The 25,156-nt window shown below is 33.3% G+C and overlaps 1 protein-coding gene across 4 annotated transcripts in view; it reads right to left on the reverse strand.

Annotated features, from left to right (window-relative positions):
- The window catches only part of Arid4b (AT-rich interaction domain 4B), a 143,702-nt gene that overhangs the window by 20,289 nt on the left and 98,257 nt on the right, over nucleotides 1–25,156 (reverse strand). For 2 of the 4 annotated variants that reach the window (XR_011709297.1, XM_071619835.1), the window contains exons 13-18: nucleotides 24,421–24,515; nucleotides 23,397–23,494; nucleotides 22,292–22,535; nucleotides 21,826–22,001; nucleotides 16,430–16,699; nucleotides 804–888 (exon numbers count right to left, since the gene is read on the reverse strand). Coding sequence is in view for 3 of the 4 variants with exons in the window: in XM_071619835.1 (XP_071475936.1) it covers nucleotides 804–888; nucleotides 16,430–16,699; nucleotides 21,826–22,001; nucleotides 22,292–22,535; nucleotides 23,397–23,494; nucleotides 24,421–24,515 (968 nt within the window). In the remaining variant the exon portion in view is untranslated. The remainder of the gene's footprint in view (nucleotides 1–803; nucleotides 889–16,429; nucleotides 16,700–21,825; nucleotides 22,002–22,291; nucleotides 22,536–23,396; nucleotides 23,495–24,420; nucleotides 24,516–25,156) is intronic. The other 2 variants (XM_071619836.1, XM_071619837.1) reach the window with 2 other exon arrangements.

Here is a 25,156-nt window from a genome sequence, read left to right on the forward strand (position 1 = left end):
ACATGTGAGGATCTTGTGAATATACTCTAAGCCACTATCTACAGTCAGAGAAAGACAAGTTAAAAAGAAGACTTGTCAGATAGGCTGGGCTCTCCTCTGACTTCAAAAATCTTTTCTTCCACAGAACGGTTTACCCAAGGTTTAACCCATGTTTCCCAGCCATACTACTTTACGGCTGGTAACTGGGGACCAGGAGTATAGAAAAGTGTTGAAGCAAGTTAAGTGGAAACTGGTTTGGGTGGTTTTATAGAACACTGGGACTGATGAAGTCTCAAAAATGACTTAGCATTATTTCTAAAAATGCATTCCAACAAGCTGACAAAAAGTACAGCATTCATAAATATGCTATTTTAGCTGGGTGCATGCCTATAATCCCAGTGGCTTGGGAGTTTGAGACAGGAGAATCTCGAGTTTAAAGCCAGCCTTAGCAATTGTGAGGCACTAAGCAACTGAGACCCTAAATAAGATACAACACAGGGCTGGGGATGTGACTCAATGGTCAGGCACCCCTGAGTTCAATCCCTGGTACAAAAAAAAAAAAAAAAAAACCAACACTTAGTGAGACCCTAAGCAACTCAGCAAGACTCTGTCTCTAAATAAAATATAAAAAAGGGCTGGGGATGTAGCTCAGGGGTTGAGTGTCTCTGGGTTCAATCCTCAGCACCAAAACAAAAACAAAAAACTCACTGATATTTCAAGAGAGTGTAAAACTAAGAGCAATACTAGTGCACACACTTAACTCATCATTTTGGAGGAAAAGTTCTTTAAGAGCTAGTCATGTGTAGCAAAATCAACACATTTACCTTTATTTTCTTCCGATGTTTTATCTTTGGCACATTTTTATCGGCAGGTCTTACTATTTTATCTGCTTTAATCCATTCATCATATCTAAAATTAAAAGAAACTGATGTAAATATACAAAACATAAAACCACAGAAGAACCTATACCATGTTAAAGAGAAACTTATACACAGAATTGTAACATTTTAGAACTGGAGATCTTGGAGAGCACTTGGTTCAATTTCCTGGGTCTGATAAATAAACTACCAAGGCCCAAAGAGATGTACTTGGCCAAGTTCACAATGTTAGCTAATGGATGAGGCGAGAAGTCTTGACTCCGAGGTGCAGTCCTTACTCTGCTACACAAAAAAGAAACCAAATCTTTATAATAAGTATTTGGAAAAATCACAGTATTTTCTACACTTTCTGTTTTGTTTTGCTATTAAGCAACAAGTAGGCAATTATTTTTTCCAGATCCATCAGAAAGGTAAGGTAACATGGTGACTTTAAATGGCATTATCTGATTTTTAAAAGCCTCCTACTGTAACTTATAGATGATGCAAAACCACCTAGGGATTTAAAAAAAAAAAAAAAAAAGCCTGCTCATAAAATACTAGAAAAACATTTTTGTCAAATTTTCAGTATTCTGAGATGCTTACTTCCTATGTGACTAGACAGCTATAAATCAACAGAGCTATGGTGCCTCTCAATTTAATGCTGAAAGTCTTCATGATTTTACAGGGTGCAACTTAGTACTGATTACAATAAAACTATTTGTTTATGAAAAAAAGGTGTCTTTTTCATTTCTGCAAAATCTTAGAAAGCAAAAACATTAAAAATAAAATGCCGGGCTGGGATTGTGGCTCAGTGGCAGAGCGCTTGCCTCACAAGTACAAGGCACAGGGTTCTATCCTCAGCAGCACATTAAAACATAAATAAATAAAGGTATTGTGTCCATCTACAACTAAAAAAAATTTTAAAAATAAAATAAATTGTCATTCACTTTTTGTGTTCTAAAGTTATATACATTATTGCAGAAAAACTCAAATCTTAAACTCTAGAACATGAAAGTTTGAAAAGGAGGTTTTAAATTAATGATATTAAACAAGTTAACAAAGGTCCCAAATGAACAAGTAAATTACTTTGAGTCATGACTTGATAAGGAAATTACATTCTCCTGCTACTATAGCCTAAAATTATCTACAGCAACTTCCAGGCAAAATGACATCCTGCTAGTATAAACTACTGGCTACAGTGAAGTTGAGGACTCAACTCCATGCAAGGGATCATGCCATGGTCTCACCCAATGGAAGCTGCTGAAAGCAACAATGAGAACAGGGAAAGGAATGGAAGGAGCACTGGAAAAGTCTTAATATAATACCTGCTTACTCATCATATGTCCCTATTCTCAATACCAGGCCAAGTTTACCACTGTATAACATAAGACAGCTTTTAAAAATACACTAAAAAATAAGACTACATACCTCATAAAGATTTTTGAGGATCAAATATATGTTAGGTACTCTGAATAGCTTTAAAAAGCAAGTATTATTATTACTTTGGGAACTATTCTGGCAGAGCAGCATCTACTATGCATTTTACCTTTCCTAGCAATACAAAAAATTACATTATACTTTAAAAAGCCACTTAGAGCTGGGCAGTAACTCAATAGCAGAGTGCCTGCCTACCATGTATGAGGCCCTGGGTCTAAGGCCCAGCACTGCAAAAATAAAAAAGAAAAAATTTAGTTCCTTTAAAAATTGTGAAGATGATGGAATATTAACATAAAATACCTCCAATTTCCAACCCTCTGCAAAGTTCAATGTGATTCCTAAAAAGTTCCTATACGAGAATATATTATGGAAGAAGTCAGTGCTATCAAATTTGAATAAAAGAAAACAAATTTCCTATTTGAGATACACTAAAGGCTACATGGTGGCTACACATAACATTAATGTGAGATAAACAAACATGAATTAGTCTTTTTTAAAAACTTTTCTTAACCAAAGACTATTTGTTATATAGTAAAGGCTGGCATTCAGTACCCAAATGCCACAGTATACAGACACTATCTGGTAATCCTCATCTTCTTTCCCGAAATTGTAAAATAAAAATGGTATCAAAGGACTGACTGGCTGTCAGAAGAATTCAAGTAGTGAGCTTTGATGTGGAAAGACCACTGGACCAAGCACTATTACAAGACGCCAATCTAGACTTAGATAGAATAATCTACGTAAATAGTTCTTATTACTATTTTCAATAATAGCAATTAATCGCTATGGTCTTAATCATTTTGGGTAACAATCTTGTTTCAAAATTACCATTAAATACTATGTGTGGTTTTGAAAGTATTTGGAAAGTCAGTGGTTATCTTTCTCTCTCTTTTTTTTTTAACTTTTTGTTTTGCAGTAATAAGGACTAAATTCAGGAGTGCCTTAACACAGAGCTACGTCCATAATCACTTTAATTTATTTTTATTATAAAAATTTGAGTCAAGGTCACGTTAAGTTGCCTGAGCTAGCCTGGCACTCGAACTCGTGATCCTACTACCTGAGCCTCCCACATTGCTGGGATTATATGTGTGAACCACCATGGTCACTCTGGTTATATGTCTTGTTAGAGCAATTACATATTAACTTGCAAGTCTATAAAATATTAGCTAATATTATGACTCCTTCATTTTTTTTTCCCCATCCACTTTTTTGGTACTTAACGTTAATTTGTTGAGGTATTCCCTTGTTCTGACACTATTCTTTTGGATTTCTCTTTTCTTAGCCAGAATTCTGCTCATTTTATAAAATGTAGTAAGAATACTGTAATTGTCACTATAATTAACAGCTTCTAGAAGTATAGTGTGTATACTTAAAATCCTAATAACTGTACTTATTTGATAGACTAAGAAATGTCAACAATATTACTGACCTCTTTCAAGTATTCTAGGCTTTCCAAAAGACACTATGTGGAGAACTGGAGAATTAGAGAACAAAAGGAAGCTGGGAGCTGTGGTGCACCCCTATAGTCCGGGTGCCTTGGGAAGCTGAGGCAGGAGGATCACGAGTTCAATGCCAGACTCAGCAAATCAAGGTGCTAAGCAACTCAGCTGGGATGTGGCTCAGTGGTCCAGTGCCAGAGTTCAATCCCTGATACCCAATGATTGGTGTGGGGCATTCCTGGCCTCATCAAAGTAAGCACAGGGAAGACCACTGACTGAAAAAGCCTCATTAAAACTGTACCCGTGGGGCTGCGGTTGTGGCTCAGTCGGAGAGCACTTGCCTCACACATGTGAGGCACTGGGTTCGATCCTCAGCACCACATAAAAATGAATAAATGAAATAAAGATATTACATCCATCTATAACTAAAAAAAAAAAAATACCTGTGAACAGGAGGGACACGTGAAAATAATACATGAGAATTTTGGTTGAAAAAAAAATTTTTTAGTTGTAAATGGATTTTTTAAATTTTTGTTGATTTATGTGGTGCTGAGAATCCTACTCAGTGCCTCACACATGGGAAGCAAGTGCTTTACAGCTGAGCCACACCCCAGCAACCAGAAATCTTTTTAAATACAAATGCCCTTACTAAACAGAGGTTGAGACTATGGATACAGACAAATATTTCAAAATATGATGAGGTTTTAAATAGCATTTTAGTTGCCTGGCCAATCTTCCAAGCAAAAAATAATCAGAAGATATAATAATAATTATAACTGATTATTCTATTTGAAAACAAGAAATGTTTTCCCCTTTATATAATTATCCTTTAGATTATTATACAACTGCTCTTATTTAAAGACTATCTTCAAAGAACAGAAAAGGAGAAACAAATTCATGTGTGTGTGTGGGGGGGGGGGGGGGGGGGTCAAAAAGCTGGGTCCCCAAACCCAACATTCTTTACAGATACCACCTGAAAGGTGAAGGTAGGAGGGATGGTGGAGGCATTCTGAGGCCAGCCTGGGCCACATTAGTCCCACCTCACTAAACAACAAAAATCAACAGACACAAAAAGTGCTCAATATGTATATTACTAATGCCAACTGCTTTAAATAAGGGAAGCAATAATGGGACAAAATTTCTAATTCTCATCAAATACCAAAAGAAACAACATGAATAAAAAGTAATTTAGTTCAGAACTACAACAAAAAGCTGTAACTGATCCTGTTTAATCTATACAAACTTTAGACTTTTTATTCAGTATATTTAATATAAACTAAAATGACTATGACACATTTATTTTAGGCATAACAGATAAAGTAGTCAATGATGATAAAAAGTGGGCAAATGCAGCTCAAGTTCAAATACCTTGAACACTATTTGAACACCGTAAAAAGTAAAGTTACTGAAAAGGCAATAGGAAAGAGCAGAAAACTGCAACTAAGAAACAGAAGACCATAAAATATTTCTTAAATTCTCCTTAGGATACCTTATTGCATAAGATACCTTTTCATGCCTCAAGGAACAGAATGCCTCACCTACTAGGGATGGAACCCAGGGTCACTATACCACACAGGTACACACCCCCAGTCCTTTTTATTGTTTTATTGAGATAGAGTCTCACTAAGTTGTCTAGGCTGGACTCAAAACTTATGATCCTCCTGCTTCAGCCTCCTGAGTAGCTGGACTTACAAGTGTGCATCATTGCGCCTGACTCAAAAGTGCATTGTTGAAGAATACCAGAGTCTTCACAGCTAAGTTAACAAACTTTTTGGTTTTAAAATGTTTCTAGTCCTATTCTTAAGGATCCCCAAACATATGAAAACCCTATCCTCTCAGATACACTGGTTATTCCTGTACAGGGCACTCCAGTATGGCTGGTTTAAACATCACGCAGGCCATCAGGACATTAGCACATTCTGATGGTCATCTGTACTGAGCAGGAAGGACATAGTATTATAACAGCAGCAGATCTTCACAAAAGTCACTTTATACCTAAACAACTAGAATTCTCTCTAAGCACAGAAGGTCTTTTGCCATCAGCTACATGTTTAATGATAATGTAGCTGGAGAACTGAGGGGGGAAAAAAACGTAATCTGAGCAGTTGGCCCACAAAAAAATAAAATAAAATAAAAAATAAAAAACATTAAAATGTCTTGCAACTTCAGAATCATGCAATAGAATTTTATGAGAATGGATATGAAGAACAAGGCAGATTGGAATGTTGATTTAAACTATCCTGCCTTGAAGTGGACTTTACCTTTAGAAATTATGATCAGAGGATTAATCGTCCCCTTCTTGACACTAAGAAAAAAATTTCTGCCAGGACAGAAGAAAATGAATCTTATGCTTCCACATAAAAACAGATATTGAGCCAGACAGGGTGGCACTTAAGAGGCTGAAGCAGGAGGATTCTAAGTGTGAGGCCAGCCTGTGCAACTTACCAAGACCCAATCTTGAAATAAAAGGGGGTGGGTGGGTGGGTAGCTCAGTGGTAGAACGCCCCTGGGTCCAATCCCTAGTACCACAAAAATAAATAAGTAAATAAACAAATATTGAAACAAATAACTGGGTTAGAAAATTAAAACCTTGATTAGCAGGGTATGGAAGTATGGCTCAGTGGTACAGTGCTTTCCCAACATTTGCAAGGCCCTGAATTTAATCTCCAACATTATCAAAAACAAAAATAAAAGAATATGATTACTAGTCCATATTATTCAATTCACTTATCAAACCATTCGTTACAATTAATGATATACATGAAACATAGACAAGTACTTTATCTAATATTCATCTACACAACTAAGGAAAATATTTTCAAGGTATATACATGAATGATATGTGAGTATTTCTATTAAGATTATCTAACATTTAACTAATGGAATAGACATGGAGGAACAATGCATAATCAACTCAAATATTTAACTTTTTAAAGCTCTAAGAAGCTCCCTGAACATAAAATGCAGTAGCTGAACCACATGACAAAATATATGAGATTCCAAGCCTCAGTGGACTTAATTCATTCAACAAATACCTCACAGGTACCTATTACCTGATAGACTCTGTGGTGGGCATTGGGTATTCAGCAATGAATGCAACAAAAAGTTCCTTTCACCAAGAGGCTTGCAATTGAATAGAGATAACAATGCTAAGCAGAAATTACAAAAGTAACAATACAAACCTTTTGAAAGAAGCAGCCACATGGGTATTTTTCTAAATATTTTATTAGTTGCTGATGGGCCTTTATCTATTTACATGTGGTGCTGAGAATCGAACATCAATATTTTTAAGATGGGTTAAAATAACAGTATAAAACTAAGAGAAACCATTCAGAGACCACAGCATACTTGCTCTCACCAGAGAAAAATAAAAGTTCTAAAGAGAAACTTTGATTTTTGTTCAGATGTACTGGCAAATCACCTAAGAAATAATTTAGTAATAATGAAAACAGTACAGTTAATCAACAAGATATACGGACCAAAACAGTTACCACGCACATATCACTTAAGATTTCAGTTCTTCTAATGGCCAACTTTCAAAGAAATAACATGAGCACTTAATAAATATTCTAAAGGCATAGTTTGGAGATTTTTAACAAATAAATTACATTCTTAATAAAGTTATCTCAAAGATAATGTTGCAGCAAAACCAAACTGACATTAATACTTTGAAACTCTGAAATATATATACATATTACTAAAAGGATAAATGACCTTGCATCAAGGTACCTGAAACATTTATATTTTCTCCCTTGTTTGGATACTCATTTAATAACTGTTGGACAATATGTATTTTCTATCTTGCCTCTCCAGAGACATAAAGAAAATACATATCATATCAACTAATTTTTAAAACCTTCAGATCCAAAGTAGAAACTTAAACTATCTTAACAAGGAAATAAGTTTCCCCTCCTTAAATGATTAAGAAAAAGTAAGAGAAGAAGGGAGGGAAAAAAAGGAAAGTGAAAATGAAAAGTATCATTAGTTTAATAACTATAAATTTTATATAAGCAATTTAGCAACATTTTAATGTGAATTTTACATAATCTCAATTTATATTTTAATCTGATGAAATATCTAAAGCAAAATTTTAAAAAAGAACCATTGATCATCATTTAATGCTTTTAGTCATGTACCTAAATTGCAAAAAAAATAACACTGCTAAACTCACTAAGAAACAGGAATGGCATTCGTCATAATTCAAAACAGATTGACAAAAATACGAATATCATAACACAGCCATATTTAAGATTTGTCATTTAGGAAAATGTAACAAAAGTATAGATCTCAAAGGAGATGTAATATGCAATACCAAGAACACCCCACTCAAGAATTTATCAAGCTTATAATGAACACTAAAAAGGATTAACAACTGCAACATAAACTATATATTATGATACAGATGAGGTTTTTAAATATCTCAAAAATTTACGTTAATATCAGAAAGGCTTGGAGAACCGGTATTTGTGTATATTTAGGCCAAAATACTAATATACTGGCCAATCTTTAAGACAATCTAAGAGAACATGTCCAAGTTTATGCTTTACATTATCTGCCAATCTACAAAAACTACCTAATAGGACAGGCCCACGCTTATACACAAAGAAAAATTAAAGCTCAGTTGATTATAACAAATAATTGAATATTTATCTACCTTTGAGAATGTTTATTTTTACATGTACCCCAAATTATGGTTACTCAAAAAGCCATTTTCACCAGGGGCAGCAGTACATGCCTATAATCCCAGGAGGCTGAGGCGCTATGCAACTCAGGGAGACCCTGTCTCTACACAAAATAAAAAATAGGGCTGGGGATATGGCTCTGTGGTTGAGTGTCCCTGAGTTCAATCCCTGGTTACCCCCCCATCAACACCACCACCAAAAAAAGTCACTCTCCTCCAAAACTACTTCACAGGTATTTACTAAGAAGCCACTGTTAAATGGCCTTCATTTTATGGGCCTTCAATTTTTATAACATAGAAACAAAACATATAATTTCCTATTGCACTTTGCTTTTACCATTTTTATTATTATCAATTATTTCAAAGTGTACAACAAGAATAACTTTGCACCCTCTCATAAATATTCCTAAATCTAATGACATTCAAATGACAGTATGGCAGGAATCAAATTTCAAGGAAGTAAAATGGGAGAGGGAAATAAAGCATACAGCATAGTCTATACAGAATAGAGAAATTAAGATGAAAATTAATGTTAAAATTTTTTTAGAGATAAAAGGAGACAAAGAATAAAAGGAAAATCATGGATAAAGCATTTTCAATTAAATTCATTCAAGTATTTCAGTCTAAACTCCATTTTGGTTGTTATCTAGAAGATAGGCTCTCTATAGTACCCAAATAGGTCACAAAAAAGAATTGACTATGACATATTCAAATATGAATTAAAATGGATCAAAGACAGACCTATATATTACCCATTCAATATAAAAGGAAGCAAATTTTTCATAATACTGGACACGGAAGTTTCTTGAATTAAAAAAAAAAGGCAACAAAATACATAAATTGGACTTTGTCAAAACTAAAAACTTTTGTACATCAAAGCATTCCAAAGGCTGGGGGGTCTAGCTAGTGTACTTGCCTAGCATGCGTGAAGCCCTGAATTTAATTCCCAGATCCCCAGTACTGGAAAGGGGAGAGGGAAGCATTCCACCAAGATAATGAAAAGATAAGCCACAGGGTGAGAAAATAAATGTATGTTGAGTCTAGCTTGGTGGCATATGCCTGTAATCCCAGTGGCTAAGACAGGAAGATTGTGAGTTCAAAGCCAACCTCAGCAACTTAGTGAGGCCCTAAGCAACTAAGCAAGTCCCTGTCTCTAAACAAAAAATATATACATGTAAATCAAATATCTGATAACGAATTAATATCGAGAATATATGAAGAACTCCTTCAGCTCACGAACAAAGTATCTAACCAATTACAAAATACAAAGACCTGAAGACAGATTTTCCTCCAGAGATTTATGAATGACTACATGTAAAAAAATGTTCACCATCACTAATCATTAGGAAAATCAAAATCAAAATCACAATGAGATATCAATTCACACCCAGAATAACTAAAAATTTTTTTTAATGGAGAATAACAAGTGGTACAAAGATGTAGAGAAAATGAAACTCTAATACATTGCTAGTGAGGCTTCCATAGCAATATCTGACAGTCCCTTAGAAAGTGAGTGCACAGTTGTGTGCTATGGTGCATGCCTGTAATCCCAGCAGCTCGAGAGGCTGACACAGGAGGATGGTGAATTCAAAGCCAGCCTCAGCAACAGCGAGATGCTAAATAACTCAGTGAGACTCTCTCTCTAAATGAAATACAAAAAATAGGGGTGGGGATGTGGCTCAGTGGTCACGTGCCAGAGTTCAATCCCTAGTACAGGGGGAAAAAAAAAGTGAGCACATAGTTATACTTATAAATATGAGCTGTGAGGAGGTTTCATTACAAGGTACAGGGCACATCTGTCCCAGTAGCCCATTATTCTTATATTCTACAAGTACCACTTTAAAAAGCATTGGAACTTTTTTTATTATTTGAACTTCTGCTCTCCTGATAAACTTAGTTCTGGAGGTGGAGTGGGTGGGGGTGATTAGAGTGGATTTACACAGATACAAGAGAAAAAAAATGGATAACAAGTTAAAAAAAAAAGAAAAAGGAAATGAGTTATTTAACAAGGAGGTCCAATATAGTTCAGCAATTGTTTGGTACTTGCCATATGCCAGGAATACTTTTAACTTTTCTAAACATGGCTAAGATATATTAATGGAATTAATATATAACAGGAATTTTCTCCCCGTGTTTTAAGTGAAATGGTCTGTGTAACATAAAGTAATCTGGTCCAGATACAGAAAGCTTGTTACAAAAAAAAAAAAAAAAAAAGGAGAGGGGATGAGCCAGAATCTTAGGCAGAAGTTATATTCTGGGAGATGAAATTTCTTCAGCTCAGAAAAATCACTTAGAATATTCAATATCAGGGAGGGTGGGCATGATGGGGCATTCCTGTAATCCCAGCAATTCAGGAGAACTGGGTAGAAGGATCATAAACTTGAGGCCAGTCGTTGCAAATTTAGCAAGAACCTATCTTAAAACAGAAAACAACTGGGGTATGTGACTCAGAGGTAAAGTGCTGTTGGGTTCAATCCCCAACTCCATTTTAAAAAAAGAAAGATTGATTGATTCAGTATTAGAAAAGCAACTCAAGTTTAAGACTGAATAGCAAAAGAAAGTGAAATCAAAGGTAAAAGCTAAAAAAAAAGTTAAATGGACAGAAGAAAAAATAAGGGAACAGAAAGCACACAAAAAGAGACAAAAGTTAGGATATCTGAAGAATGGCTGTTTTAATTTTGAGAAAGGTTGAAAAGAAAAAAGTAAGAAAATCATTTGCAGCTGCTCCAAGTGAAGCACACCATGGAAAGAATGATAAACTAAATGCTACCAACTCCACTGATGAGACAAGACAGAAGAAAAGATGGAGAGTGGAATTCAGCTACACTCACTAGTGATCCTGATAAACTTAGTTCTGGAGGTAGAGTGGGTAGGGGTAGTTAGAATGGATTTACACAGATACAAGAGCAAAAATGGATAACAAGTTAAAATAACTCATTCAAATAGTTTTGCTAGATGGAAATGAAGAAAAGAAATGGCAGAGTGGGACCAGATAGGCTGAAGGCAAAGCTTTCTTTGAGATAGGAGAAATAATTAGAGGTCTAAAGGTGGGAATGATTTTGAACAAGTAAAAAATAGGCCCATGTCTTTGCTTTGGCAAGAAAGAAGGGCATTTAGACTGTAATGTGATTTTAAACCTATCGCCAAAAGTGCAAATACAGAAAACATGAACGCAAATGCAGGTAGGAAGGTAGATGCAATGTAAATCTATAGAAATTTTCTTCTCAATTTCTCAATGAGGCAAAAAGCAAAGTCACAATCTGAAAGTGAGGCAGGAAAGAGATGTTAGAGATGTAAAGAGATTTAAAAAAAAAAAAAACAGTATATTACAGCCCACTAAAAAACCAGGAAAAGTGAATGGGAAAAGGACATAGAGAACTAAGGGATCACCTAAGGTTCACAGTCAGGAATTTAAAATGAGAACAGTCAATATGGTTTGTTTGCTTAACTCCAACCAGGATTGGTTGCTGAGGCAGAAGGCAAGGAGTAAGAGTGTTTAGGGATCTTGTGATTTTGTCAAGGAATACTATTATTATAAAGCAACAGCAGAGCTGGGAGTCACATGAAGTTATTCTAACAACTGACCAACAAAAGTACACCACATAAGAAAAGGTCTGAGGGTACAAAGGAGGGCTAAGGGTGGTAGATTCAATGGCTCAAAAATCCTACTGGATTATTTTTGGTTTTTTGTTTTTTCCCCAATCAATAAATGGTCTAAGGAACTAAACAGATGCTTCACACAAGAAGAAATTCAACTGATCGACAAAAATATGAAAAAGTGTTCAACATCTCTAGCAATTACAGAAATGCAAATCAAAACTACTCTAAGATTTCATTTCACCCCTGTCAGAATGGCAATCATCAAGAATACAGGCAACAATAAATGTTGGTGAGGATGTGGGGAAAAAGGTACACTCATACACTGCTGGTGGGACTGCAAATTGGTGCAACCACTGTAGAAAGCAGTATGGAGATTCCTCAGAAAAATGGAAATGGAACCACCATTTGACCCAGATATCCCATTCCTTGGTTTATACCCAAAGGACTTAAAATCAGCAAACTATAATGATGCAGCAACATCAATGTTTATAGCAGCTCAATTCACAATAGCTAGAATATGGAACCAACCTAAGTGTCCCTCAATAGATGAATGGATAAAGAAAATGTGGTATATATACTCAATAGAATATTACCCAGCTTTAAAGAAGAGTAAAATTATGGCATTTGCCAGTAAACGGTTGGAGTTGGAGAATATCTTGCTAAGTGAAACAAGCCAATCCCACAAAACCAAAGGCTGAATGTTTTGTCTAATATGTGGATGCTAATTCACAATGAGGCTGGGGTCACTAGGGAAGAATAGTGTTACCTTAGATTAGGTTGAGGGAAGTGACAGGAGAGAAGAGGAGGGGATGTGGGGACAGGAAAGAGAGTAGAATGAAACAGACATTATTATTACTGTGTGTATATATGTGACTGCATGACCAATATGATTCTGCAACCTGTACACGCAGAAAAATGAGAAATTATATCCCATTTATGTATTATATATCAAAGTGCATAAATGCATTCTACTGTCATGTATAATTAAATAAAACAAATTAAAAAAATTTTTAAAATCCTATTGTAGTGTCTGATTTCCTTGTCTGGATTAGAAATTCCTTTAAAAAAATTTTTTTTAATTAAGTCCCAACACAGTATTTAGCACATAGATGTTCAACTTATGTTTGACTCTAATAAAGTTTGATAAAAAGCAACTGAGTATTATTAAAAAATGAAATTGAATTCATTTATTTGTGAGTATTTTACTCAGATTTTTTTTTCTCTTCTTGATTCCCTGCCTCCAAAGAGGATTCAGTGCACTTGGAGTAATTAGATATTTTTAAAATGTAATCAATTTTTATTTAAAATAATATATTTATACATAATTTGCCTTATTTTCAGTTTTCAATAATTTCTAATAAGGAATAGAACTGTTGTTACCCACTTGAGCTTTACACTTAGAATTTTAAAGTACCTTTTTTTCTATTCCTCTTTTACTTTATGCTATCCTTTAATTCAGCTGATTATCCTCAATATAGAAAATATTATTCCCTCATCACATTCCTAGCTCCCTTGATTGCAGAAAGCCAAATTGGAAATGAAGAGAGAAAATTTAATCAGTATCACAACAACATAGTTAAGTACTGATGCATTTTAAATCTCATGCCAAGCAATCCATATAGTTCCAATACATTCAACTTTTACAGACCAAGGGTAAATCCACCATATTCCATGAAGTTTATGGTATGTTAATTCAGTAGGCAGCCTTACTTAACAAAAATCATTCCCATATTTATGACATGCCTTGGAGACTTGAGAGTGAAGGGATCAATTAGGTAACAATATTAAGAACTTCTGTAAAATATCAATATAACTAAGAGAAGTTAAAATTAACAGAAAGTCTACTATTAAAAATTACTAAAACAGAACTGCAAGTATATTTGGGGGGACAGTGCTGGAGATCAAACCTATGGCCTTATACACCCTAGGCTAGTACTCTTCATTGAAGTATACTCCCTGCCCCATACTATAATTTTTAAAAATGTAATTAGATATTTTTAAAGACTAAAAGAGAACACACTATAACTTAATACATTTGTCAATATATTGAATGTCATTCAGGAGAGTTTAAAAATTATTTATAAAATAATGGCAGAATGCCCAAATATTCTGCCCCGCCTGATGACCTAATAAATTCTACAGAGTTGGACAACAGTTTTTATATATGGTCACCACACCAGAAAAATTCTGTAGCATTATACCGTTTGTGGTTTGGGTCAAGAATTCCGGCTAATTCCAATAAATTTCATGTAAGCAGGTAAAATGTTTTTTTTCCCCCTTCTTCATTGCTGTAGTAAAAAAAAAACGAATTATCCCAAATACTAATCTGTGCATAACAAAAATTAATACTTTTTTTCATCTATGACCTAGGGATATTTGCATATCTACACAGCATTTCAGAAAAAAGGAAAAAAATATAGAAATTGAGAAAAAATGTTTCTTTAAAAAAACACAAGATATTCTTTTAAGAAAAATCTATTTGTTAAAAAAGCTACAGATAAAACAAAAGCATGCATAAATTGCTCCATGAAATTTCCTAAATTTTCTTGAGAATGATTGTCACTGAAGATCAATTTTTTTCATGAGCCTCCCTCTGCATAAATCTTCATTTCTGATTTCATTTGTGAAGTTAAAGGTGAAGACCCCCAACAGTAGGAAAATAGCTGTAGAGTTGATGAGGATTTGTTGCAGTCCTTATGAGATTAACTTCAGATATGAAGATGCAGCAAATATTGTAATTTTTGCTGATTTATCAATAAGAAAATCTCTTTTGTTATTATTACAGAAAGAAATAAGACACTGTCATGTGAATCATAAGAAAGTTAACTGCTTAGTCTACTGAAGTGCAGCTGTTTTCTCTACGATGCTGGAGTTGTAGAGCTCCAACACACGAGTCTTCATCAAGAGGGCAAGTTTTCTTCTTTTGAAAGTTCTTAGCGTATGAACACTTGAGTTGTCAGAAATTGATGGCATCCTTAGTGATATAAGCATGACTTGTTGAACTAGCTTCTCATTTTCTTCCTTAGTTATAACAAACATGAATGGCTCTTTTAAAAATCTTTCCTTACCCTACCCTCTCCTTATCACTTTCAAAACTAAAATACTTCTATCTTCTGGAAAGAAGTGCTTTTAGAATTACTATATCCTTTGGCAAATCTTGTTGATTAGAAAAAAATAAAGAATGAGGCCAAACAAACCTCCTGAATACTCTCGCATGACAGAAGTTCCTGTATTCTTCCCAGTTTCATAATGGATCAAAATTCAACTTTTCTCAAAATAAGAAAGGTAATTAATTAGGCCACACTTCCAGAACTTCCTATTCTTAAAAAAAAAAAGAAAAAGAAAAAAGTACTTCCAAGAAACAGAAAATCTGAGATGGTGGCTCAAACCACAGAATACTTTGATGTGTATATGTGCAGGCACACATACATTGTGCTGAAATTCAAGCTCAGTGTCTTGTGCTTGATAAGCCACACCCCTATCCCAATTTAAATATGAAACAAAAGAACCATATTCCTCTTTAAAGAAAGGCAAACCATGAATACTGCCACTTAAAATGTCAATGGTTGATTTTTCAGGGGTTCTAATTCTTATCACAGTCTAGATTTTCACATATATTGTAAGACATTACAAAATGAATTAAGGTATCATTAAAAGATAACAAAGTAACAAGATTGTAAAACTGACTTGCCAACTTTGGATAAAATTGAAATATAAAATCTCTTTGAGGAAATCAAAGAAAAGTGGTGTTTAAAAAAAAAAAAAAAACACATTGAGCCACTGAACACAACCTGAAATTAAATCTGCTTTTCAGTTCTGTAAATCAGCGGCAGTGACGAGGTGCATTCTATTCTCATCAAGCCAGCAACATCTTCGATTATATTGTTTCAAAGACATAAATAAATTTCTAAGACTTTAGAACAAGGGTATAATGTAATAGCTATTAATGAGGAGATAAGGACTTCTTGAAACAACTAATGTTCCCTAAGAAACCTCAACTTGTAAATCCCTGCCTACTGAAGAAAGAGTGATGACTTAAGAATGTGAGCAAGGGGCTATTGTGGCAATGTAGTTTAAAACAGAGAAGACAGACTGGAAATGGCCTGGTAGAAATCAGGACGTTTAAATCCCTTTTACCTGTTTAAGAGATGTGGTATCATTCCATCAATAATATTTTCTCTATTATGTTTTTATTACATAAAAATCAACTGCATAGATTTCTGTTTCTAGACACTAAGGATGTCTACTGAGCTGAAAACATTAAGTAGAAAGTCACTAGGTGAGGTATTTACACACTACGGGTTTGAATTTTTTATACACTACTATGACCTCAATTAGAATATTAACAAGTCCGAAATTTGTTACTTAAGTTTTAAAATAGAAAAGTATTTTAGTAGTGCTTTTAGGTAATAATCACTAGCTAAAACTCAAGTTACCTCACATTCCATCCGCAGTAATGCACCAAGTAAAGGACCTCTCCACCTTCGACATCAGAATCTTTAATACTAGCTTCATACATTTTTTGATTTTTCCCTCGTCCATACCGCACTTGGACTTTCATGCCTGGTGGATAGCATTCAAACTCCTCTTCCTCATTGTTGTCATCATCATCTTCATCCTCTTCCTCTTCTTCTTCCTCCTCCTCCTCCTCCTCCTCCTCTTCTGCTTCTTCATCATCTTCCTCTTCCTCTTTATTCGTTTCATCTCTTGAAAGGTTTAAAAAATTGCAGAGTTAATAAAAGATACTTCATAAGCTTTTCAGTTCCAAACCACATACACTGATAAAAATCGTGGCTTTGCTTGTTCCGGGAACAGCAGATTCCATGTGTGTGAAATACTCTGAGTTTCAATTTAATGTAAACAACTAAAACTGTGTAAGATGACCATGGTTACAGAAAGATACATCTAGTGAAAAATGAAGATTTAAAAATAAGTGCATTCAAAGAACATTTCCAACAATCAGAAGAACAGAAGGTTGGCTAAATAGCAAGAAACTAGTAAGATCAAGAAACTAATAAGATCAACTGTAACAATTTTGTCAGGTTTTATTTATGGAAGTGTTTTACATCTCAGTTGACAAAGAAAGTCATTATATTTCATTGACATTTTCTGACTAAAAATATTTTTCAACACATATTTCCAGACTCAGGATACTTTAAACAAAAATATTTACTAGCAGATGGCTAGTCTTAATAAAACATGCTTCAACCACATTTTCAAATGTTACACTAACTGAAATGTTATTTTAACTTTATTAGGAATATTCTACTAACGTCACATCAATATCACATCAAGCTTGTTTTTTCTCTTTCTGAACATCAGTTTCTACTCTTTACCAAGTATTTACTGAGAGTCGTCTTCTACAGATTCTCTCAACTTTAAAGTTTCAAAGACATAAGTATATATAAGAGACCAATTCCAAATACACAAAACTATTCTAGAATTATTACAACTAACTTGATCTTCTCAATACCATATACTCTCAAACAGAGCATTCTTTAGCCACAAATCTACATTGAACTGGAGAACATCTTCAATTATAAATATTTCCAATTGCTATATCATTATGAAATTCAAGACCATATTTGGTCAGTTTTGATCTCCCTGCACTATTCTGTTCTTATTACAATAGTTTTCTCTTAAAAAAAAGCATCCATCACCTGATAATTGATAAATGAATAAATACCATGAAAAAGAACAAGACAGCTAATAAATAACGCTTTACGTCAACAGAGTGATATATCTTTTTCTACTGTTAATTACAGTTTTACATTTTTATATGTAACCCCTTTAGTGACAACATATTTTCTGTCATTTCTAATTATGTAAACTATATAGGCAATAAAATAACCTATAAATAGTGATGTAAGTTGCACTCTCAAATATTTTATCACCCATTTTCTGTCTGTGCAGTTGGGAAGAAACATAAAAGATATGGGGAATGAAGTCTGAGTTCACAAAGTGCCAAAGGTTTCAATTTTGTCAGAAATATAAAGAGTACAAAGATTCTCAAGAATTATTCTTATTTTAAACACTCAGTTATAGTCAAATAAGTGTTTACTACAACTTTTAACCAGCTATGATCTGAGATAAAAAAAAATTATTGTTGAAAATACATAAACAATTCTCTAATAAATAAATAACTTTAATAAAGCTAAAAAAAATCTAAGAAATTACCTGGTACTACGGACATTAAACTTTAAAATAAACCATAAAATAAAAAAATAACATTTTTTAAAAAAATTCTTCTTAAAATTATATAGTAAATTAAAACAGCTAAGAAATATCTTTGAAATACTTTAAATCTTAAGATTATATCCTTGCATGTCAGGAAGAAAAGGAAGTATATTCTAATGGTCACAGTAAAAGGAAGAGATTTATCATGCACCTGAGAATCACCATGTAGGAAAGGACAGAGATATAGAATAAGAAGTTCAAATTCTAAAAACTGAAAACAAACACTAAACTGTACCTTTACAGTATATATCAGACCGAATACAACTGATGAATGCCAATAACACAAACAACTATCATACTTTAAAAGTGGTAGCCAAGGCAGTTTTATTTATACTAGAATGAAAACCAAATACTTATATTAATAAAAACATCAAAAATCAAAAATTTGCATTTAATATCAATGTCAGACACAAGCTAATAAAATTTATGTAAATAATCCACTGAAAAATAAAGAAGCAAATAATGGAATTACTGGCAATCAGCCAAATAAAACTTTCTTCTAATCTTGCTTTTTTTGGAGGGCTAAGGGGCACTTTACCACTGAGCTTCAATCCCAGCCCTTTTTATTGTTTTAGTTTGAGACAGGGTCTCAGTACATTTCTGAGAAGCTTGCTAAGTTGCTGAGGCTGGCCTTGAACTCATGATACTCCTGCCTCAGCCTCCTGAGTCACTAAGGAATATAGTTATGCAACATTTCTACTCTTTCAAAGGAGTCAGTGGCAAATTCAGAAGGTAATGTACTAACAAAGAATGTCAAGAAAGACATCCTCTGAATGTATTAAATGTGACTAATATATAGATTTTTAAAAATTAAGCTGATGCATGTATATAAATATATGCATATGTATTTAAGTTAAAGAACATTCTGGGAAACCAAATGCGTTAAGAGATTTTTTCATCTGAATTAACAAAGAAATGCCAAATTTCCCTCAATTTGATGTTATACTTAAAATGAAACAATTTTTTTTTAAAGCTTCAGTTTACTAAGGACCTACCTATGGGCCAGTCACTAAAATCAGACGTTTTATATATACTAACTTTTTTATAGTGGCATTACAGATTGAACTCAGGGCTTCATGCATGTTAAGCAAATGCAATACCACTGAGCTACATCATACGCCCATATATATACATATATATATAAAATTCTTCAATCTATCATGCCTAGCCTATGGAGAAAGGGCAATGAAACCTTTTGGTAGTAGTCAATTACTTAGAAAAAGTTCATATAATAGAAACATACACATACACACACACACCACACCCCACACTTCATGTGGCAAAAATTCCATCTACACTTAAAAAAACTAAAAACTTACAGCAGTCTTCCCACCCCACTCTGGGGTTTTGCTTTCCCCAATTTCAGTTACCCATGGTCAACAGCAGTCAGTAAACTGAAAATTCTGGAAATAATTTATAAATCTTAAAATGTGTAGCATTCTGAGACTGTGATAAAATCTTGTCCCATCCTGCCCAAATGTCAATCATCTCTATGTCCAGCACCACTGTATAGGCTACCTACCTAATCAGTCACTTAGTAGTCATCTAGGTTATCATATCATAGTACCGGGGCTTGGGTTCAAGTAACCTGTATTTTACTTTAAAATGGAAACTCAGTGAAACAGCAGTGATTCAAAGAAAATACAAGGACATAAAATATGAAAGGACAGACTAAATCTGGCAATGCTGTAGAGCATAAGAAAAAACAGTACAATATGTTGTCACTAAGTGGTAGCCAAGGTTTCAGGCATCCACTAGGAGTTCTTGGGACATGTCCCCAAAGAGTGGGGGCAACTACTGTATCAGTAATAATAACACACAATGGTTTTAAAGAATATTTATCATATTTAGGCTGCCACCTCAGGAAAATTGTTTCTGTTATGAATATAGGCAAGTGTTGCTTAAAAAACAGAACAATTCAGACAAACATGTCAGTTATGAGGTGATTACATCATTGTGCAAGAATCACACAGTATATTTATGCATCCCTATGTAGGAAGGACTCTAGGCTGCATTATAATATAAAGGGACCATCTTTGACCTTAAAATTGTTATGCAGCACAGAACTACATTACTGGCACCAAAAAATTCATACAGATTAAGAGTTAAAGGGATTAATAAAACAAACAAAAAAAAAACTGTTCTATAAAATAAGATAGCAGGGGCTGGAGTTGTATAGCTCAATGGCAGAGTACTTGCCTCACCAGTGTGAGGCACTGGGTTTGATCCTAGCACCACATAAAAACAAATAAAGGTTTTGAGTCCATATACAACTAAAAAAAAAAAAAAAGATACCAAACTGAAAACAATTAATGATAACGAAGAAAAACACAGATTTACCAATGTGCCTTACAAATAGATGTTCCAAAAACATCTACAGATTTAAGATTTTTAGGCAAAAAGTTAAAACCTGATTAGATTTCTTATTAGTTGAAATAATTATTAAGAAAAGTAAGAACTTCACATATACACCTATACACAAATATACCAAAGTATAATAAACAAACATTTTATTATATTCATCTAAACCCCACTTTGTTTTCTTCCATGTTCACTTCCACGAAAATTTCAGAACTCTAAATAATCAAGATATTTTAGGCAAAAGGCTCAATTTCACTAAGTTTCTTAATAGTTAAATAGTCTTCAACAGCAGTAAGATGTACTTCAAGTATAGAAATATAACAAAGCATAATAAAAAAGTCTTCTTATTCTATCCCCTTAGGCCCAGTTTTGTTTTTGTTTTTTTAATTACTTGTTTGTATGCTGTAGATAAATTTAATACTAAAATGATTTTTAAAAAATTGATTGTGCTTATTTAAATGAATGTGCTTAATCATATTTGTGTTTTACATTTTATCTGTAGTACTAGAGATTAAACCTAGGGATGCTCCACCACTGACCTAGCCCCAAGCCTTTGTTTTCATTTTGAGAGGGTCCCACTATCCATCCTCCTGCCTTAGCTCATGAGCTGATGGGATTACAGGAATTAATAGGAGTGCACACGTGGCAATGCTGATGTTTTTTCAACCTCAGAAATAAAATTAAATGCCAAAGGATACCTCTTAAATCTAGGGGGCCCCTGTCAGTCCATAAATTGTTAAATAATTCATCATCCCAAAATGATCAAAACAAGTAAATGCGTCTATCATATAGAACACAACAATGATTTTGGCCTTTGAAGATTATTATTATAATAGTGTTTTTTCCTTTTTTTTTTCCCCTCAAGAAATACATACTCTCCAAATCTATAGCCAAAAAACCATCCACAGAACACAAGAAGGGTATCGTCTCAAGTTCATATTATCTGGTCATTCAACAGACCTTAACGCAGTTAAAAAAAAAAAAAAATACTTTTCTCTAAAAATTTTTATAAATTTCCATGATGAGAGCAAGAATGGATCAAAACCATGATCTTTTTCTATAAATGAATGTTATTTTGGTCTCTGAAAGAGGCAAATGCTGTTTTCTTAATAAATGCAAATCAATATTATTCCATACTTTGTCAATCAATTTAGATTCAACATATAAACATAAAGATCAAAGGAGAAGAATTCATCTAGCCAAAATACATCATAACCAAAAACAAATTTCTTACCCAGATTTTGCTTTTTCTTCTTCAGCTTCTACCTTTATGCTGAGGGATTCGTCTATCCTATTTATATCAGTGTCTTTATCTTCCAGATTTTCACTTTCTTCTGATTTTTTAATGTTAACTTCCTTTTCCTGATCAGATTGTGTAGGTACAGATTCTAATAAATTCTTTTTATTTCCCTAGGAAAAGATCAGAGGAACTAAACAAACAAAAGTAAAAAATTTCAACCCAAAGCCATCATCTTAAGTGTCAGAAACAAGAACTACCAGCCAATACTAATAAAGATACAGTTATTTTTTAACATTTAAGAAACTCCTGTCATTTTTTTAAAAACTACTTTCATTCTTAAAAATAAAATCGGAAATATTCAAAAGTAGTACATAAGGGAAATGTACACAATAAAGTACAATATTATAAAAATATATATATACCAAAGGCAGCAAAGGACAATCAACAATTTCTGATTTACCAGAGAGGGTTTAATATTTTCCTTTCTTTCAATGTCATCCTCAGTAGGCTTCTCTTCTTTTGGTATTACATTCCTCTCCTCTTCAACCTTCACTTCTTTGATCTCTATTTCATTTTCTTCTTTAACTTTCATTTCTCTTCCATCCTCACACTCTTTACATGGCTTGTTAAGAACTTTCTCTGGCAATGCCATCTGAAATTCAATATGAGCCGACCTGCAGTACTCCTCAAAACCATACAAGTACCTGGAAACATAAGATAAAATATTAGTGTAGAGATTTCTTTAACATGCATTCCTATCTTTTGTTTATGCTTCTCAAATATCAAACCATATAACAAGCCAATTTATTCATTTTAGTTCTTTTCAATATGTTCAATCAAAATAGACAAGAAAAAAATTCATTTAAAAGCAACTATTAAGAGTAAAAAAGATGGGCTGGGGATATAGCTCAGCTGGTACCTTGGGTTCAATCCCTAGCACTACCTACTCCCCACCCCCCCAAAAAAAAACAGTAAAAAAGACCTTCATAATCTTAAATATAATAAAAGTGACAATAACAGCTATAAGACATATTAGTAACATCATCTACTTGTTGAGATTTCTTAAGTGCAACAAAATTGGGCCAATCAGTAAATCTCATTTAATAAACAGTAATCTTAAGAGGCAAATAGTAGTAATGAAGAAACTAAGGCTTAGGAGAACAAATAAATGGTCAAAGGGCACAAAGAGATAATAACTTTCAAAACTAGGGTTCAGGGCTGGGGTTGCAGCTCAGTGGTTGAGCGTTTGCCTCAAATGTGTAAGGCACTGGGTTTGATTCACAGCACAACATAAAAAAATTAATAAATAAAATATTGTGTCCATCTATAACTAAAATTAAAAAAAAAACACATTAGGATTCAAACCTAGATTTATCTTACTATAGAATATTAACTTTCTAACCTATATGTAGTACTTTACAAATGTCCTTGTCCACAAAAACTTTCAGGATTACTCTAGTAAAAATTTCTGATTTCTCTGATGAAGTAATTAGCTTCAGTTAAATTGGTAAATTTAATCCTGTTTTCTACAGTAAATATTGAATAATTATACCAGATACACTTACTTTTTATAAGCACATTTAACATTGTATCCTGCAGCTGAATTTAAGACAGGGATTCCAAGATCTTGATACACTTGTTTCCAAACAGCTCCACTTTCAATCTAAAAGACAAAGTGAAATGAAAATTTTCAAATTAGAATATGAATATAGTAATATTTTGATAGATACGGCATATAATTATGTTTTTATTTATTGATATAGTCTCAAAAGAATGAAATATATCAAATATGATTAATTCTAATTTGTATTTACCAATAAATAATTATCTGAAAGACTTACAAATGTTGAAATACTGGATCATATGACTTTTAAATAAACCTGTTTATAGTAAACATGGAAGTATCCAGGTTGCAAAACAAAATTTGTAACAAAGAGAGAAAAATAATTTTAAAGGACTTACAAGTCCCATAAAACTTAAAAGCCAATAAATCAAAGAAGTTCTATTACAAGTAGTAAAGCACTTTACTCTACAGAATATTATTTGGATGAATACCACACATCATGGCAACCTTAGAATTATTTCCTTAAGTCAGTTCAACAAACATTTTCTATCTATAGCAGGCACAGTGAAAAAGATTAAAAATGTAAAGAATATTAAAAAGGATCTGTACTCTCAAGAAATATACAAGTCTAATGACAAGGAATTATAGAAACTGTTTCTACTATATGGTCATGCTATGATTGAGATATGCACAGGACTTTCACAAAATGCTGACAAACTGAGAAAGCTCACTTTGAAGACTTTTTAAATTAAAATTCAAATTTCAGGGTACAGTGATACAAATCTGTAATCCGAAGTAATCAGAAGGCTAAGATAGGAGAACTCCAGCCTAAGCAACATATAATACCCAGCGTCAACACAAGCCAAAAAATTTTTTATTTCACCCGAGGATGAAAGTTCCTTGTTTCTAAACTGTACTTTCCATTTTCTTTTCCTTATATTCTTGCATTTTTATTAAAAGAAAATAATTTTAATGAGAGCAGAAACCTGAGAAAGCATATTGCATGAAGACAAAATCATACTTACATTATCAAATCCTCCAAGTTTGTGCACAAGTCTAAATAATTTAAAGAGATTCAAATTTCGATATCCAAGTACAGGTCGTTTGTTAATAGGTGTACCTGTTATAGAAATAAAAAAATATATTAGTGTTATGCTTCATTTTTTAATCTAAAGTCTCAAAGATTCAAATAATACACATATATTCATATCAGAAAAAAATCTCCTTTGTTATTGCAAGACAGGATAACCATACTTAAACCCATGTCATAATTTTACAGTTTTTGTATATCAGAATTTTGAAACCTTAAAAACTTCATTACATCATCTCCCTTCTGGTGAAAAAAGCATATACTCAAAGTAAAACAAATTGAAATGCCGTCAGAACCAAGCTTTTAAAAATAAGGGAAGCAAGATTTGGCTAAACTAAAAAAAAGTGCTGAGATAATTGATAAGGAACTGCTTCACAATGATATCAATTTATATGATGCTCTATTTATATTTACTAATTCACTTCTATTGTAAATACTGGTTCTACAGTAAAGCTAAACAGTCTTATTTCATTCCAACACAGGAAAATGCAGGACAAGGATACTACATTAAACTCTAAACTGTTAAAAAATGGTAGAGGGGCCTGGGGTTGTGCCTCAGCGGTAGAGCTATTGCCTAGTATGCGTAAGGCACTGGGTTCGATCCACAGTACCACATAAAATAAAATAAAGATTATTGTGTCCACCTACAACTAAAACAAAATTAAAAAAAA

Source organism: Marmota flaviventris, chromosome 12, assembly GCF_047511675.1.
Source record: "Marmota flaviventris isolate mMarFla1 chromosome 12, mMarFla1.hap1, whole genome shotgun sequence".
Lineage (NCBI taxonomy): Eukaryota > Metazoa > Chordata > Mammalia > Rodentia > Sciuridae > Marmota > Marmota flaviventris.